The sequence below is a fragment of the Protobothrops mucrosquamatus genome, unplaced genomic scaffold, assembly GCF_001527695.2.
Source record: "Protobothrops mucrosquamatus isolate PMUCROS unplaced genomic scaffold, P.Mucros_1.0 scaffold49, whole genome shotgun sequence".
In the NCBI taxonomy this organism is placed as follows: Eukaryota; Metazoa; Chordata; class Lepidosauria; order Squamata; family Viperidae; genus Protobothrops; species Protobothrops mucrosquamatus.
Genome location: NW_015386431.1, coordinates 183,332 through 203,051, shown reverse-complemented (window position 1 = coordinate 203,051; position 19,720 = coordinate 183,332). Strand labels below are relative to the sequence as shown.

Here is a 19,720-nt window from a genome sequence, read left to right as displayed (position 1 = left end):
AAACTGCTTCTTTATTATTTTGCAGCTATCATTTTCACAAAATCAAAAAGCTCTCATTTTTTTATATTTTAGCTTTTTCCCTTAGTAATTATTGTTGTAGGCCAATAGCATCCAGGATATCTTAATCTAATTTCTGATACTTTAACTTAGAAAATGTTATCCAGTAGTTTATCAGAAATAGACTTTTTATCAAACATTTATAATTACATATATACATGAGTTTTTTGACATTAGAAAGCATTTCTAAAATAAGTATCTACCAAGTATATCTTAATATATTAAATATTGCAAATATATTACTAAGCAAATGTAAATAATTCATAATGTATTTAAGTCTTTATAGGAGTAGTATATAGGACAGTGGTGGCAAACCTATGGCATGGGTGCCAGAGGCGGCACTCAGAGCCCTCTCTGTTGGCACGCACGCTGTCGCCCCAGTCCTAGGCCTTCAGCTGGGTTTTATAAAACCTTTTCGCTTTAGTTCGTGTACAAAAAAAAAAAGTTCAATCAATCAGTCAATTTCAACTTCTTGTGGGAAAAAAAAGATCTTGCAAAGTTGGAATTGATTGATTGAACTTTTTAGTCCCACCCAGTCTGCCATTACCACCACAGCCACGCCCACCCAATGGGCCACACCTAGCCAATGGGCATCCGACAATGCATAAGTGGGTTTTGGGTTGTAGTTTGGGCACTCAGTCTCTAAAAGGTTCGCCATCACTGATATAGGAAAACATAAGATAATCTCTCAATTTGTTACTTTCCCTGGATGTTCTAATTTGTTTTTATATTAACTGTACTTTTAATTCATATGTATATTTAAATGAAGCATCAATAGTTTCTTTGGTTCAATTGCAAAATAGGCTGAAAGCCAGTTTTATTAATTATGTTTAATTTATTCATTGCTTGTGCATATGTACATATGAGTTAAGTTGTTTTTCTAAAGGAAAAAACATTACTTGCACATCTACAGTAAAGATATTTGCCCTTCAGAATGAGTGCACAACTGTTTTTATTCAATGTATTCACTGGAATAGGATGGAATTACTTAGCCCTCCCCTAATGAAAAATCAGTTGTTTCCCTTTTACAGCCCTTCAGAATAACCTGCAGAGAACTAGGAAACAATTCACAATGATCTAACCTGTATGACTAGTTAGAGTTATTTTACTTATTTAAATGATTTACTGCATATGGCTGCTGATCTCACAGCAGTGACTTTGGGCTGTGTACAAGGATTAAAAAAAGCAACTACCACAGCCAATAATTCATGATGCTTGAGGTAAGCAACATATCACAATCATAAAGAGCACATCATCAGCAGAGCCTGCCTCATCTCCTGGCCCAAATGTCTGGCTCAACAGACAGGTCTTCATCAAAGGCTAAGAAGGTCAGGGACATCCCAATCTCCAGGAGGATGCTGCTCTACAAGGTGCAGCTGTTGTAAGCTTACAGAAAATATCCCTAGATTATTTAAATGGCATAAAAGAGCTCTCTCAAGCCCCAAAATCACCAAATCCATAACGATTTAGAAAGAATAGCATGAATTTTTATTGCAATCATAATGAAATTTATGTTTGAATAATTATTTGATAATAAATTGAATCCTGTCTCAGATGAGGTAGATCCCATGATATCAGTGAACAAATTAGTCATGATTAATCAATGACTGTAAGCATGCATAAGTCTGCATCAGGTCCCAGTACATTAGGTAAGTTTCCAATGTGATATTCATATTCTTTTGATATGCTGTGTTTTGACTTATGCAGTACATTGTTCTGGTATTAGAAAGAAGCAGTATTTAAGTGTGTTGCTGTTGCTGCCAAAAACAACTTTATGAAACATGATTATGGTTCTTTCTTTCCAATGATTTAAATATTTAAGAACTTATTTTGGTTGAACAACAATTTCATTCCATTCTTTTATTTAGGAAGCATGTAGTCTGGTTTTTCAGAAACTGTAGTTTAGTATTTACTGATATTATAAAGGAAGAGAGGGCAACCTGTGACCTGCATATGTTTCCTATTTGCCTCACAGAGGCCTCTATTCCCATTCTTACCCTTAGCTGTTCCCCAAACCTGCCCAAAAGTGAATCAGAAAATTTCAGGTATAGGTATTCTGGTATCATCATTGTACCACCAAATGTCCTCCTATGGTTCTTCATAAAGTTCAGCTATGATTCCAATCCCTCATAAATGTCCATCTCTATTGTAAGGGAAATAAATTAACAGTTTATAGGATGCAGTTATCCTGATAACCTTTCATGTGTTGAATTTTATGAGGTAATTCAAGATAAGAAAAAATTAAGCATTTTGTACAATCACTCTTCAGTGTCGTTGCAAGGAATTCATTCCACTTGATTATAGAAATTGAATGTACAGAAATGAAAACTATAAACAAAACAATAATTTAATCAATCTGGATTTATTTTTCAGTGGTTTGGTGATCTTGTAACTCCAGTATGGTGGGAAGATGTGTGGCTAAAAGAAGGCTTTGCTCACTATTTTGAATTTGTTGGAACTGACTATCTCTATCCAGGCTGGAATTTGGTAAGTTTATAAAAGGTTTATTATGTAAAATCTGATAAAAAGATAATTTCCTTTCATACTCTTGGTTAGGACCACGCTTCAGGGAGTTGTAATTCAAGCATATATCGCACATACTGTATGTGTGCAGCAGCATATCCTGTGATCATTCTCTAGGTTAATATACTTCAACCTGGTATTATGTGGATAATAATAATAATAATAATAATAATAATAATAATAATAATAATAATAATAATAATAATAATAATAATAATAAAAAAGTTGGAAGGTACCTTGGAGGTCATCTAGTCCAACCCCCTGCTCAGGCAGGAAACCCTATACCATTTTGGACAAATGGCTGTCCAGTCTCTTCTTTAAAAGAGCACTCTTCCAGTGTTGGAGCATTCACCGCTTCTGGAGGCAGGTTGTTTCACTGGTTAATTGTTCTAACCTGGAATCATTTAATAATTTTTAAATTCTGATCTTGATTGCCTTAGATTGCATAGTTTGCTATTGAGCAACCAAAATCAAGCTTTCAGTTTCTTTAAAGTTCCAGTTGTAAGCCATTGCCAGGTTTTATCTTTATCCACTTTCCCCTCAATCTTATATAGAAATTGACTCTATAATGCCTTTTCGGGCCAGCATTCTGTTCTTGTTTTTATTATATTAGTTCAATATTCATGTTTTGTTTCCTGCACATTCACTAAGTTCCAAGTTTGAATTTGCATCTTTTGTTCTTTGTTGTCTTGTATGTAATCAGCCGATACACCTTTACTTTTATTTGACTTGAAGAAAATCTCTGCTTCTATTATTCTTATTATTTTTTAAATTAATTCAATTTATTAGCCATCAACTTCCAATGGACTCTGGGCAGCGTACAAAAGTAGAAAAAACATAAAAACAGTTAAAACATTAAATCTGATAACCCAGATTAAAATAACAAAATCAACAAAACAAAACAAGGGCTGTAGATAAAACAAACATCAACTGCGGGCTTGAGGCCAAAACCAGGTTTTCAAAGCTTTCTGGAACCCTAGGAAAGAGCTCCATTTTTATCTCTGAGGGATGCTGTTCCAGAAGGTGGGGGCTGCAACAGAGAAGCACATTCCTTTGGTCCCACAAGATGACAATATTTAATGGAGAGGATATGGAAAACACCTATTCTTCTGGAACATAGTGGGTGGGCAGAAATTCTTGGAAACAAGTGGCCCTTCAGATATTCAGGTTATAGGGAATAGGCTTTGTCTATGGGATTGTTTTGCCCACTATGGACGTGAGTGCAGCAAGAGTAATATATGATTGATAAAGCATTTCTTTCTTACACTGTTAAGAAAGATAGTTAAAATGTGACTAGTTCACATTTCAGAACTGAGCATGAAGAAACAAAAGCAATAAAAAGTGAATGGATTCTGAATTGTATCCAGTACAAAAGAAAGATTTGTTGGCAGGAAGTCAAAAATCGAGAACATTGGGATTGGATGAAAATGATGAGAAGTTCAAAGAAGGCAGAAAGATTAAATAACAAAAGTCAGTGTATGAACTGGTGTGTACAAAGTTGGCCTTCAATTACTTCTGATTACTACTACTTTGTGTTTTATATCATAAAATGGATAGCATCATCTATGTATATTTTTATGATTAGAAATATTTCAGCAGGGATGAAAGCTTCTGTTGTTAAAAGATTATTCTGATATTTAAAAATGGAATAGCTGTTATTATTTATTATTGATATTGATCTTTGAAAATACTGTAAGAATGATAGAATGCAATGAATATATGCATGTTAAAATTACTTCTACTACATTTTGAAGTCAGTATCTGTCTGTGCAAGATAAATGATACTCCAGATAACTTAACTTTGCTTTATTGTAAGGGGCAGATTTGGGTATAACAGTAAGCCAGTTTGACAAACAAGAATTTTTTCTCACCTTTAAATGAGAATTGAGTCAGAGCAGAAAACTTTACCTAGTTGTATCTCTCCTTTTTCATACCATCAGATTTTTTTAAAAAATAACTAAGTTGCTTCAAGGATTTCTAAGACTTTCCCCTTAAAGTTTCCACAATGAAGAATATACTGTATTGTTCCTTAGCTGGATCAAATTTTATTGACGATTTCCAAACACTCAGTGTGGGACAGCTTGCAAAGAACCTTTATTCCACACTAAGATTAAAACCGCTTCAAATAATTAATTTGGTTTCACATCCACTTAAGTTTAAAGCCGATTCTTTCTATTGCCTTTTACGTGGCTTAACAGAAACTCTTTTGCATTTTTTTTGCCTAGTCTTGGCTCAACTGATTATTGATGTTTTTGGCATGCCCTAACAAATTTTCCTCATGTATGATTTATTTGTAGACAGGTGAACCAAATATGCAACAAATTTGTGATATCTTTTCCTTCATGTTTGTTCAGTGTACTAATCCTGACAATTTTAGCTTTAGCTGTAAATTTAGATGTATGTTATCCTAAATTACTAAGTGGATATATGCTGTTCTAAACAGTGCCTAGTGTGTAGATAAACATGATCACATGCACTAATGAAGACATTTTTAGGAGATATGCATAATATTTCAAGAAACCATTGTTTTGCACTTCTAAATTGAAACTACTGGTGCTATCAGTAAATTGTGGTGTTTTTTTTCAGTTTGAAAAAGAATATATAAAGAGTTTCCTTCTTTTCATCATTTGAATCAGAGTATTTTGTTTTAAGTTTCTTTAAATTGCTTTAATAGAAGTATAGGATGTAATCCTATCTAGATGGTATCCATAGCTTTTTATTTTTTCTGCTTCCACATAGGGGGAGTTGACATTATTTTTGTCCTTGAATGTCTGTGTTAGTAAAATGCAGTGGAGAAGACTATGACAAAGGGAATTGCTAGTGAGTGATTTCCCTTTTTATCCATAAAATACCAAGTGTCAAATGCTTTAGTAAGCATTACCACACTCAGTGCTGATAAAGCATTTAAAAGGACTCAATGGCCTTCTCCCTTTTGCTCATAAAAGTTTTGCTTTGTTAACAACTTTATTGGATGAGTCAAGACAGAATACATCAGTGATGACAGTTGCATTGAATTCTCCTGTTGCCCCCTTAATCTTTTTTTAAGAAGGCTACTGTGACTTTCCCTTAACTGCCACTTTAAAAAATATTCATAGTTTATGGAGATAATATATTTTAATAAAAATGTGTCTAACATGCTTACGCCCAAAAATTATCAATATAGACTGACAGTGTAGCCTTCTCTCAGGAAAAAGTAGAAAAAAACCTGAATCAAGAGGAAAAATTTCAGCATAACAAACACCTTGAAATAACCTGCCTTGATTTATCCAATAAAGTTGCTGGAAAAACTAAACTTTTAATCAAAGATTAAGTTCTGAATTCCAGCTATTATGCAAACTCTTTCATCTTCCGTGGATTGAATTAAAGCAATCCATCACAGAATAGTATTCCATGCTCCAGTTGATTCTATCGTTTCTCCTGGAAAACTGAAACTAGTTTAAAATCGAAATAACTGCATATAATCATTCTCTTTTTATAAAGACAGACTTGAGTGGATTTAATAAACACAAAAATAAATATTAATTGAGTATCATTAAGGTAAGGTTGCTTAAACTAAGTATTTTAAAGTATCTCATCGTACACAACCCAGAACCCAAGAGGATGGTTTCATTTGTTGATCTTCTTCCTGAATAGGATTTTAAACAAAGATGACCAAAACTATAAGTAGATTTTACTTGCCTTAAACTATCTACTAAAATATTTATCATCTTCATTAAAATGCTATAACATTTTGTGAGACTTACAGTTCAAATAATAAAAGTGCATGAAAGTTTGCAACTGATACTGAAGATTGTCTCAACTGATTTTATTATTTCAATGAATTATTTTGGAAATATTTCTTTTACTTCAACATAAAGTAATTCTTTCAAGTAATATATTGAGACTTTCTTTTCAATCTTTTAAAGGAAATATTCCTTCTGTAACTATTCTTGTTTAAGGATCTAGATAAAAAGCTTTTAATTCATAACACACAATAGCGTGAAAATTCTGGTATTATTCTCTCATTTTCCACTAATCATTCATATGCGGTTCTTGGGAAGAAATTCTTTCACAGCAGAATAGGTAGTAGGTAAATACATACTTTACTCTGGTAGGCAGAACATGTTATTTAGTAGTGATGGATTTAACTTGTTCTGAATATATAATACATATAGTGCTTCATTGTTTACAAAGGGAAAAATATCTTTGATTTCATCAACTTAGACCTCCATAAGTGTAGTACCCACTAGAGTGTCTTTGATAGTTGAGCATCCAGCCTCTGATCAAAGATCTCCAGGTAAAAAGTCACCACTTCATATGGCAACTTGTTCTACTGGTTCAGAGCCTATACAGTCAGGACATTCTTCCTGGTGTCTAATTTAAGCTCTTTAGTTTTAACCCACTGTTCTTGGTCCTTTCTGCAGCAATAGAGAATAACTTCACTCCCATTTTATGTGTCATCATTTAAGATATAGGAAGTCCTCGTCTTACAACAGTTCATTTAGTGGCAGTTCAAAATTACATTGGCACTGAAAAAGTGACTTATGACCATTTTTCACACTTATGATCATTGCACATCCCCATGGTCACATGATCAAAATTCAGACACTTGGCAACTGACTCATATTTATGACAGTTGCAGTGTCCCGGGGTGATGTGATCCCCCTTTGTGACTTTCTGACAAAGTCAGTGAGGAAGCCAGATTCACTTAACAACTGTGTTATAACTTAACAACTTCAGTGATTCACTTAACAACTGTGGCAAGAAAGACTGTAAAATGGGGCAAAATAAATGTTTCACTTAGCAAAAGAAGTTTGGGGCTCAATTGTGGTTGTAAGTCAAGGATTACCTGTATTTGAAAACTGCTATCCTGTGTCTTCTCAGCTTTTTTTTTTTTTTCAGGCATTTCATAACAATTACTCAAAATAACTTCATCTGATAGTGAGAAAACACACCAGCTAATTGCTGGTTGGTTGGGTAGTGAAAAAAGAAAGAAAAGGGAAAAAGAAAAAAACACGGGGAGAGGTCCTTAAGATTTTATGGGCTGCACAAGAGTAGCTGAGACCACATGCAGAGATGGTAGATTGCTTATGTCTGATAGTATTAGACTTTGGGACAATTATTTCTTAAATCGGTCTCAATATTGCATTATTGTCATACTAATTATTTTAAATGGTTGTTTTTATATCAACCAGTATTATAAACCCAGGAGAAGTGACTTCCTTTTCATCATATGTATATAATAAACTATGAACTATCAGAAGGAAGAATAGGTAATTTAAATATTTCTGAAAACAGGAACATAAGTTGAGTGAACTCTTCATTTGTACCTTTTATTCATATATAGCTCCTTTAACTTAATTGCTAGTTATAAATGAACATCTCATGCCCACATAAATTTTAATTGATGCTGTTTTATTTTCAAGCCTTAAATAGAATAGCTTGTACATAATTCTTGAAAATATAAGTGCATAATTGCTAGCCAGATATATGCATGTAGAGAACAGTGATACCTATTTGCTTTATTGGAATTTATATCATTTATTAATTGTTTTAAAATGCAAAACGTACAATAGTAAAATAATAACAGCTTGGTATAAAATACATGTAACTATCCAATAATATCTGCAAATAGCAGAGCTCACCAGATGTTGGGTAATTAAAAATGTAATGAATAGATAGCAAATCTCAGTATATCATTATTGTAAGGATTCCATGAGCTAGTTTTTCAGACAGAGCCAACGTGTCTTACTGCCTTGTTCTGCCATGAAACTTTAATATATGGCTGCAATTTTCATTCAGGATACTTCTAAACCAAGAACATATTGCTGTATATTGATATTCTCACCCCAGAATAGGTAATAAGAATGAAACACCTTCCCATTTAAGATTTTAAATATTTATTATGCCGAAATGGGAGTTCTGTATTGATCTTTTGTTAGTGTCTTCTCCTAGCACATTTCTTTCTTTCTTTTTATTAAAATCCAATTACTTTGAATAATTGATAGGTATATTAAATTCATAATTAAGCTAGTTTCTTTCTGCTTTCCCCAAGAAATAAAACACTTTCATGTAAAACACTTTATTTTATATGTAATTTTTTTGAAAATAAACAAAATATTCTGTTTATCTTTATTTTTTTACTGTTCTCCAATATTCTAAATATTAATGGTGGATAAGCAGTAGAAGGTCCCTGCATGACTATTAGTTCTTGAATATTTTGTTTCTTGTGACAAAATGTGTCTGTCTATGAAAGGGAGAAAGCACTGATGTCAAGATTCTTTGACCAAAAAGTGTCTTCTAAATCTAAACATACTAAAATGCTTTATTTTTAATCATTATGTCTGATGAATTGTTTGATAAGTCTGTGCTGGAAATGAAACTGCAGGCTTTAGATCAACAGTGTGATTGCATACATGGCATATAACAATCTCTTTAAGTAATGAAGTCCTTCCTCTTAATAGAAGTGAATTGTCAGTGTCAATAAATATCTGATTTTAATGGTGTGGGGCTTGTGATGGAGTGTCCTAGAATCATAGAACTGGAAGGGACTTAAAGACCATCAAACCCCTTGCATGCTGTAGGACTCATTACACCATTCCTAATAGATTATTATCCAGCCTATGTTTGAAAATTTTTAGTAAAATGGAAGATACCAATGTAAACCATAACATAACAGCAAGTTTGAACCTTTCACCTTTAGTAGACTTTTAAAAGTTCTATTGTTTGGAAACATGGATTAAGACATTCATAATTAAATAGCCTATTTATACCTGTTTTGCCTGTGCTTCTTAATTTTCAATTTAAAATTTCATATAATTATGGAATGAAGATAAGGTAACACATTTTTATTATATTCAAGAGTAAAGCTGCTTATAAGTCTGGATGTATGCATGAGAAGATCATAAATTTAATACGGTATAGTTTGAAATGTGGCAGCCTCTAGACCACTTTTTCAAGGAAAATGGCAAGCCCCTAGATAACCAGGAAGCTTTGTTAGTTATACAATTGGAAATATCATGGAACATCAGGGATGTACACTAGACTGGAAAGTTAAAAGTTATGCCAGAAGAAGGTGGTGTGAGATCACTTCTGTACCATCAGCATGAAACTTCACTATGTCCACATAAACTCCCAAGAACTGATTGTGACTCAAGGGCATCTTTACCATAACATGATGGCACAAATAATTTTTACCTAAAATCTGAATTTCCAGATGGATCACAAATGGAACAGCATTTTATATTGCAGAGAACAATTTATATCAGCACATAAATAAACATTATTTTTCATGTACTATACAAAGTCATGAAGTAGTTAAATATTAATATATATATATATATATATATATATATATATATATATATTTGTGAAACGTGTGAAGTTCTCAGAAGATTTAGGTATAAATCAATTCAAAAGTACAAACAATGTAGTGATTAATAAAATATATTTTAATTTTTTTCTTTCTAAATAAGAGTACTTTGTTTGAAGCCATGAAGTATTGAAGTTAATCTCTTCTCAGAAAATGATCATGATAATGTACAACTCCATGGGAAAAAAATCTTGTAAATCCACTGAATATCTCTGTAAAATTATCTTGTAAAAAGGAATGTATAAATAATGGTATTTAATTCCACTCTTGATCCCACTACAAATGTATGATCATGTTTTGTTGAATTTCAGGAGAAGCAGAGGTTTCTGACTGATGTTTTACATGAAGTCATGTTACTTGATGGTCTGACAAGTTCACATCCAGTGTCACAAGACGTGCAGCAGGCCACAGATATTGATCGAGTCTTTGACTGGATTGCCTATAAAAAGGTGGGAACAAAAAAAAAAGAAACAAGTTGTATATTTGTGGGATTTTTCTGGCATTTATTTTAATGTTTCTTTACCTTCATGTTCTGCTGTCAATTAATTATTTCCTCTACTAATACCCCATTCTACTTTTATCAGGATGGCAATGAAAGAAATTCCAGACAGAGAGATTACAGAATGTTTCCTCTGAGACTCTTGAAAATAACATTATATTACAAAGCAGTTGAAAATAGTCATAAATACTGAAATGACCTGAATAATATAAATCACTCCAGGTTTAATTAGAGATCCATTTGCTTTTAGTATTCAGATTAATGTGCATTTGTATCTACAGTTAGTTATGAGTGCAACATACTTTGCAGTAATTATAGCTAGTCAAATTAAGAATTGTCATTCCTGACTGAAAGCTCATGCACAATCATTTTAACTTATTGCTTTCTGAGCCCTATGAAAAAATTCATTTCTATCTTAAGGTCAAAAAGTTTCAATTCTTTATAATCTTATATCTTATTTTAAATCTTTTAACCAGTTAATAAGTACAGTTTTATTTAGGAAACATATCCCCACTTTAGCTTTATCAGAAACCATTCAAAAGCAGCCACACTGCAAAAGTGATAAAACTGGTAGGTGAGTACAAAAATATATTGCAAACTAAATCACACACACACACACACACACACACACACACACACACACACACACACAAATACATTAGCACAGGATTAAATATACCATATATTCAAAAAAGAAACTGGTGGTAGTGGCCCCAGTTTCCTGAGATAAGAATGGGGTAAACTCATAAGTTCAACTTTCCTATAAGAGCGCCTATACTATCATATAGCCTTTCCTGAGTTGGCTTTCTATAAACATTTAAAAGCTAAATTATTTTTGAGAGTTTTGGGGAACCTGAGCAGATGTTGTCTTATTGGTAATTGCAGGATTTGATTTCGACAATTTACTTTTTTTCCACTGTGGATGTTTTATTGTCCTTCTTTAGATGTATGTGAACTACTGGGACACTTATGTGATTGTACAAATATAATAAATAACAATGTGAATAGTTAAGAAAGAATGGAATGGAATGGAATGGAATGGAATAGAATAGAATAGAATAGAATATTGATTAGTCTTGCAACCTTATCAATAATATAAAATAAAATAAAATACATAATATGATTCCAGGATAAAATACAATGATAAAATACATATGTGGTAATATGAGAAGTCAGCAGTCAGATGAGTGAATCTTCTTTGCAGGGTATCCCAGTTTGTTTGATGTATCAGATTCTTAGCTTAATTGTCTTAATTAAAAACTTAGCAATTCTGCTTACAGTAGATACATTAGAGCAATCTATAATTTGGTTCCTAGTGGGCTGTTCTTCCCAAGATGGATCATAAGTATCTAACCTTAAAGGGGGCTTATAATTGACGAACAAAACATGAGCAATGTTTTCAAGGACTGGAGTACTGCTTATGCAAGTCCTCTCGTGATATGGCAAATCATGGAAGCACCAATATTTGGCCATGGAATCCAACAACTCAAATCTTCTGTAGAGTAGCCTTTCTTAAAAATTGTGTCAAGCTTATTGACAGATATTTTTCAGATTGGAAAATAGTTTTGTTCCTAGCCAAACAACTTAAAGGGTTTTTTTAGCCAATAATTCCATATCAGTTTCAGTGATATCTAGGATGCTCTGTTTAAAAAATTCTTTTCCCTGGGAGGCCATTGAGAGTAAATACTGTGTAAAAAAACCCTGTTGTAAAATAACTTTGGAAATTGGCTTACCTAGGAATTGGACCGAGCCATACTTACCTGCTCTGCCAAACATCTTTGGGGAAGTCTTTTAGGGTCCATAAAATGGATCTTCTGCTAGTATGTGAAAACTTTAATTATTAAATAACTATGCATGGAATACAGTAGATATCTGTTTCTGCTGTGACCTCAGAGGCTGATATTTTCTTATCAGTTCCCAATATGCATCCACTTCTAAATAGCTAAAAGTTGAAACTTGTTCAATAGGCTCCCCATTTATCTGCCAGTTATATTTCACACTTTTTCTGCTAAATACCATCACTTTAGGTTTGGTTTTATTGATGTTAAAAAATTAAGAGCACAGTAGGTATTTAGCTTTTGCAACAGTCTTCTCAGTCCTATTTTGGAATGTGCCACTAGGACCATGTCATCAGCATATAATAGGATATTAATAAATTTGTCATTGATCTTTTGTCTGCAGCATATAGGAATCCTGGTATATTATTGTCATAAAGATTAAAAAGCATTGGAGCTAGATATAAAAATGATATGTTAATTTCTATGGAGCAGAAGTTTTCAAATCTGGGGTTGAAAGTGTGATTTACTTTTTTCCTCCATTATTCTTCTTCAGGGATGAGATGTTACTGTGAAAATAGCATATACCATTGAGGCATCTACATAGTTTCCAAAGAATACATTCATGGCTGACCTTGAGATAATATAGACTGAAAAGCAGTTTAAGGCTTGTTTTGTTCTATTCTGTTCCCTGTTCTACTTCTACCAGGAGGGAAATGGGTTGTAGATATTTGCATGCAGTGGTAGCAAAGGTTGAAAACTGATACCGTATTTTCCGGCATATAAGACGACTTTCTAAACCCTGAAAATCTTCTCAAAAGTTGGGGGTCGTCTTATACGCCCAGTCGTCTTATACGCCGGAAAATACGGGTATTCTATTTTATTCCTTTACACATGTGGTTTGGCATATTACTCATTAAGTTTTCTCTCCCCCCCTCTCTCTCGCTCAAACTCTATATTTTAACTGGAAAAGTTGGGGGTCGTCTTATACGCCCAGTCGTCTTATACGCCGGAAAATACGGTATATCATAACACTTCCCAGAAATTTTACTTTTTTTTAACATTCCTATTTTTGGGAAAAAAAGTTAATGAAGAGCACTAGAAAAATCTGTAATATATTACTTCAATATCCCCCAACTAATATGATAAGTTACTCTAACAAAACTACTTACTGTGATTACAGGTTAGTCAATAAAAAGACAATATACCCCCTTATTTCGTGTTTTTTCTTATATGGCAACTTAAAGAGAAGTATATGAATTCTTTCTTTCTAAATACCCCATTCACTAAATACTAAGTTGAGTCACTTTGGATAAACCCTCTTGGTTATCTGAACCTTTCTGGCTCACCCCATTTTGGTTGTAATTTGGGTTAATGTGATACAAATAACTAATAAACAGTCACAAGAAGAATATATTCTGCTTTTGAATTGTTTTTAATAATGCAAAAAGAGTCATAAATATTCTTTTGGCATTGTTTTTCCATGCTCCATTTATGGCTAATGATAGTAAATGGAATAATGTAATTTACCTCAGGTCAAACATATTTTTTTTAACCATTTAAAGTTTTGGGCACATTAAAGAATCCTATGATTAGGGTTACAAGATATCTGAAAAGGCAAAGGAAGACATGGACAACTGGAAAGGAAGACAGGAAAAGGAGGACACACTAACTGTTAAATTTTCTTGGCATCTGTAACAATTACCATGAACTCCCCACCCCCCCCCAAAAAATACTTGGGCCAATATGTATATGAAATTACTTTTTCCAGCATTAAAATGACTGGTTGCAATATTTGCAATTGCATTATTTTCCCAACAGATAAAGAACATATCTTCTTCTTCTTGTGCCATATCCGTTATCGGACGTTGGTGATCATGTTGGTGATCCTGTTTATATCAGCAGCCGCACGAAAAAGTGCTGCTGAGTTTTGTCCAAAAGAACATATGCTAGTAATAAAATAGAATTGATGACACACTTTTCAAATTTCATCATAGAAATGTACGACATGTCATGTGTGCTTTGAAGGCGATGGATTGAAACCAATGGTTGGAATCAGGAAATAAATTCAATAACATAAATCTAGGCTATTGAGTCTGTTGATAGACAAAAGAAAGAAGCAGTTTACAAGGTCATAGTACATGAAAGCTTGAGTGACTACTGTTGTGAAAACTGTCCAAATTAGCAAAACAAACACACAAACAAAAATGTTCAAAAAGAAGGATAATATTTGATTTTAAGGCTATGCCTGCCAGACAGAGGACATCTAGTAACACTACCTATGACCCTTCCTCAGTTATTTTTTTTAATAGCTGTCTTTGCTCTCATTTTTCATTTTTACTGTTTTGATTCTTTCTGCAAAGCTCTTTGAGATATTTTGGAATAGTGCCTTTAAAACCACATGAAAGCTTCATTGGATCAGCCTTTGGATTATCTAGCATTTACAAGTCGGAGCCCTTTATCCCTCTGCTAGGGGGTCCTGGCTTTCTGTACACTTCTGGATGCAATCTAAAGTGCTAGTGGTAACCAGTATGGCCCCTTTGGGTAGTTTAAGATCATTGCCAAATGTAAGGCATTGTAATTTTTTAATCTGTTTATAATTATAAGCATATTTATAATACCATAAACTTCAGTGTAAAATAAACTCCTATAAGTCTGTTTCTTGATTCTTGATTCAATTATAAGGGATGTAAAGTTAGGAAAGTATACAGAGGTTTTGAAAGAGGTCAGGTGTCTTACAGGTGCTACTGCCAGCAGGGACAAGAAGCATATTTTTAAGATAGTCAAGAATGCCAGCAAGGACTGTGATGTGAATGCTATTGTACATCTTGGCACTAATGATCTGTCCCAAAAAGATGTAATCTCTGTGCATAATGATTTCCAGAGCTTGGGGCAGGAATTTAGCAGGATAGGCTATAGGCTTACTTTTTCAGAAGTTTTACCAGTGTATAAGGAACAAAATGGAAAAGGTCAGCATATAGCAGAATTTAATATTTGGCTAAAGGAATGATGTAAAGGGGAAGGCTTTGGTTATATTAGCCGTAATGTCTGCAGCTGGTCCAATGAAAAAGTGTACAAAAGAGATGGTTTGCATCCATCAAAGAAAGGGATTGAGTTACTTGGCAATAAATCACAGATTTTCTGGAGAAATATTTAAACTGAATAACGGGGACAGTGAGTTAATTGATACAGAACATTCCTGTCCCCGGCAATCTAAAAAATGTAGGATTATCAGTACATGTAACATAGATGTGTGTGTGTATAAGAATATCAACCTTGCTGTCAAGCAAAATCAAGCTTTTAATAGTGAGTGCCACACAAAGTTCACTAATCAAACAGGTGGTAAGAAAATAGGGGAACTCAGGCACCACTCTGGTTATGTAGAAAGTAAACACAGGGTCAGTCATAAAGGACTCAAATGTCTATACACCAATGCACAGAGTATGAGCAATAAACAGGGTGAATTAGAAATTCAGGTAAATGAGGACAGATATGATATTGTTGCCATTATGGAAATTTGGTGGGATGAAACCCACAAGTGGAACACACAGTAGAGGGATTTAAATTATTTAAAAGAAATAGACCAAATAAAAGAGGAGGTGGAGTTGCTCTCTCTATAGGAAATAACTACATCTCTACAGAAATAGAGCACAACAATGATGAAACTGTCTTGAGTGCATTTGGGTCAATATAAAGGGGGAAAAATGACAATGCTATAGATGTATACTATAGGCCACCCAACCAAACAAAGAAAATAGATGAACTTTTTGCTAGTCAGTTAACTAAGGTATTTAGGAAGCACATCACAATAGTAATGGGGGACTTTAACTACCCTGACATCAACTGGGAGACAAACCCTACACCTAGTGGAAGATCAAATAGATTCCTGACAAACCTAGCAGACAACTTTGTCTCCCAAAAAATAGAGAAGGGAATTAGGGGATTAGCCATATTGGACCTAATTGTCACTAACAGAGATGAAATGATAGAAGGTGTTGAAGCCACAGGAACCTTGAGGGGGAGTGATCATACAATATTGGAATTCAACATTATGCAAGCACAAGCAATAGAACATAGTCAAAGTAGAGTCTTAGACTTTAAGAGAGCTAAATTGAACAAACTTAGAGCTTGGGAAGGATTCCATGGATGAGAATCATCAAGGGGAAAACAAGAAGCTTGGGAAATTTTGAAAAGTGAGATTATAAAAGTCCAGTCTAGCACAATACCAACAATGAAGAAAAATAACAGCTCTCAAAAGAAACCAGCATGGCTGCATAAAGAACTCTCTGATAAATTGAAAGACAAAAAGGACAAGTATAAAAAGTGGAAAGAGGGGCACATAACTAAGTCAGAATATCAGCAAATAGCCTGAGCCTACAAAGATGAAGTGAGGAAAGCTAAGGCTCAAAATGAACTAAGGCTTGTGACAAAAGTAAAAAATAACAAAAAAAGTTTCTTTCAACATGTAAAAAACAGGAAAAAGATTATGGAAATGATTAATCTATTAGTGGGAGGAAGTGGCATTAAGGTGACAAGTAACAAGGAGAAAGCAGAACTACTTAACTTGTTTTTTGCATCCGTTTTTACACAAAGGGAAAAAACAGTCCAACCTATCAAAAACAGTACCGTAAAAAAGAGATTAGAAACACAAGTTAAGATAGGCAAAAAAACGATAAGTAACCACCTGTCCACCCTAGACAAGTTCAAATCACCAGGACCAGATGGATTATACCCCAAGATTCTCAAGGAACTGGCAGATTTGATCTCAGAACCACTGAACTATATCTTTCAAAGACCCTGAAGCACTGGGGAACTACCAGAGGACTGGAAAAGAGCTGATGTAGTTCCCATCTTCAAAAAAGGAAAAAAATGGATCCAGGAAACTACAGACCTATCAGCCTGACCTCAATACCTGGGAAGATTCTAGAAAAGATAATCAATCAATGAATCAGCAAACACCTAGAGGCAAACAAAGTCATTACCAAAAGCCAACATGGGTTTGTCAAAAACAGATCATGCCAGACAAATCTTATTGCACTCTTTGACCAGGTGACAAAATTAGTGGACCAGAGGAATGCTATGGATATAATTTACTTGGACTTCAATAAGGCATTTGATAAAGTAGACCACAACCTACTACTTGATAAGATAGAAAAATGTGGATTAGACAGCATCACCACCAGATGGATTCGTAGCTGGCTGACCGGCCGTACTCAGTGTGTGGTCCTCAATGAAACTGCATCTACATGGAGGGAAGTGGGGTGCCCCAGGGCTCTGTTCTGGGCCCCAACATCTTCATCAATGATTTGGATGAGGGGATAGATGGGGAACTCATCAAATTTGCAGATGACACCAAGCCGGTAGGAATAGCCAACACTCCAGAAGGTAGGCTTAAGATACAGGAGGATCTGGAAAGACATGAACACTGGGCGCTATCTAACAAAATGAAATTCAATGGTGAAAAAAGCAAGGTTCTACATTTAGGAAAGAAAAACCAAATGCACAGGTATAGTATAGGTGGTACCTTGCTCAATAGTAGTAACTGTGAGAGGGATCTCGGAATCCTAGTGGACAATCACTTAAATATGAGCCAGCAGTGTCCTGCAGCTGCCAAAAAAGCCAACACAGTGCTAGGCTGCATTAACAGAGGGATAGAATCAAGATCACATGAAGTGCTAATGCCACTTTATAATACCTTGGTAAGGCCACACTTGGAATACTGCATCTAGTTTTGGTCACCACGATGTAAAAAAGATGTTGAGACTCTAGAAAGAGTACAGAGAAGAGCAAAAAAGATGATTAGGAGATTGGAGGCTAAAACATATAAGGAACGGTTGCTGGAATTGGTTATGTCTAGTTTAATGAAGAGAAGGACTAGGGGTGACATGATAGCAGTGTTCCAATATCTCAGGGTTGCCACAAAGAAGAGGGAGTCAAGCTATTATCCAAAGCGCCTAAAGGCAGGACAAGAAGCAATGGATGGAAACTAATCAAGGAGAGAACCAACCTAGAATTAAGGAGAAATTTCCTGACAGTTAGATCAGTTAATCAGTGGAACAACCTGCCTCCAGAAGCGGTGAATGCTCCAACACTGGAAGTTTTTAAGAGGAGACTGGACAGCTATTTGTCTAAAATGGTATAGGGTTTCCTCCCTGAGCAGGGGATTGGACTAGATGACCTCCAAGGTACCTTCCAATACTACTACTACTACTACTACTACTACTACTACTACTACTACTACTACTACTACTACTTCTCTTTCCTATGTCTGCTTATATCTTTTATATTTCTAGTTCTTTTAAGTCTAATATTCATTTTCCTTATTTTTATAAAATGCATGCTGTTTATCATGAATGTTAGTCTTGGTCATGCAAAATATTCCTGAATAAAACAGTCCATTATTACTGCTTTAGCATATTCTTTTGATTTTCAGTTTCTCCATGCATTTTGAGAAGAGACAGGAACATTCTTAATCCAACGTATCTGTGAGAATAAATGTACTGCTCCTTTATATTTTATGCTCTCCATGGCTACTCATGTAGAAAAACATCATGATGCAAAGTTCTGAGGGAACATTTTATCTTAGGTTCGACAAGCAGAGTATATCAATCTGAAACTTTGAATGTTATGTTTCAACTAATTTAGAGGTAGCATTCTGTACTTCCAGTGATGTTGCCATTATCTGTATAAAACTCATGTAAATGTACAAGAATAAGTTATGTTAATAAACTATATTTGTAAGTGGATCATCATGAAAAAGGAGTTGTAAGATTGCTACTAATTGATAGTAAGTCTCCTTTAAATTAAACTTAATTCCTGATGACTTCATGAATACGTTCAAAAACATTTCTTGGCAGAAGTATGGAAACAGTTTACATTTTCTATTTCTGGATTGCTTTTTTGATTCCCCAGGGTAATCAATGCAAAAAGTAGTGGCAGGAGTTTCCTCTTGCAAAGACTTTAGTGCATCTCAGGTAAAAATGATGATGATTTTGATGAGAAAATTAGTTTATCATAATAATTGTTAGGTCCTATTTAAGTTTTTTACATTCTTCGTTTAGATTGCTTATCAAGGATCCATAAAAGATCTGTTCTCTTATGTCTGATTTTAAGTACCATTGGCCTTCCTACAAATTATATTGTCAAATATCTTGCTGCATTTTTACAACCTTACATTGAATTTATGTCAATGTATATTAAGGATTCAGTCCATTTACCCTGTCCTATATGAAGGGCATAAGATTATATTTACAGAGACATAAATATTAGCATACATGTAAAATCAACCTGTATGACTGCATAGAGAAACTATGAAGATTTATAAACATCCCAGCAACTTTAACAAGAAGGAAGAGATTCTAAAAGTTAACAAACCCTGGCTTCCAGCTTTAGATCACTCCAGGATAAAACAGTTCCTAATTAACTAACATGATATAGAATCTTCAGCAGTCTCACCTGAAAGAATAAGAAACAGGATATATTTTAAAGACAGTTCAATAAAGAATTAGCTCCTTT

General features: G+C 34.1%; 1 protein-coding gene across 1 annotated transcript in view; it reads left to right on the top strand.

Annotated features, from left to right (window-relative positions):
* The window catches only part of TRHDE (thyrotropin releasing hormone degrading enzyme), a 261,694-nt gene that overhangs the window by 140,163 nt on the left and 101,811 nt on the right, over nt 1-19,720 (top strand). The window contains exons 5-6 of the mRNA XM_015811780.1: nt 2,431-2,544; nt 10,243-10,380. Coding sequence (XP_015667266.1) covers nt 2,431-2,544; nt 10,243-10,380 — 252 coding nt within the window. The remainder of the gene's footprint in view (nt 1-2,430; nt 2,545-10,242; nt 10,381-19,720) is intronic.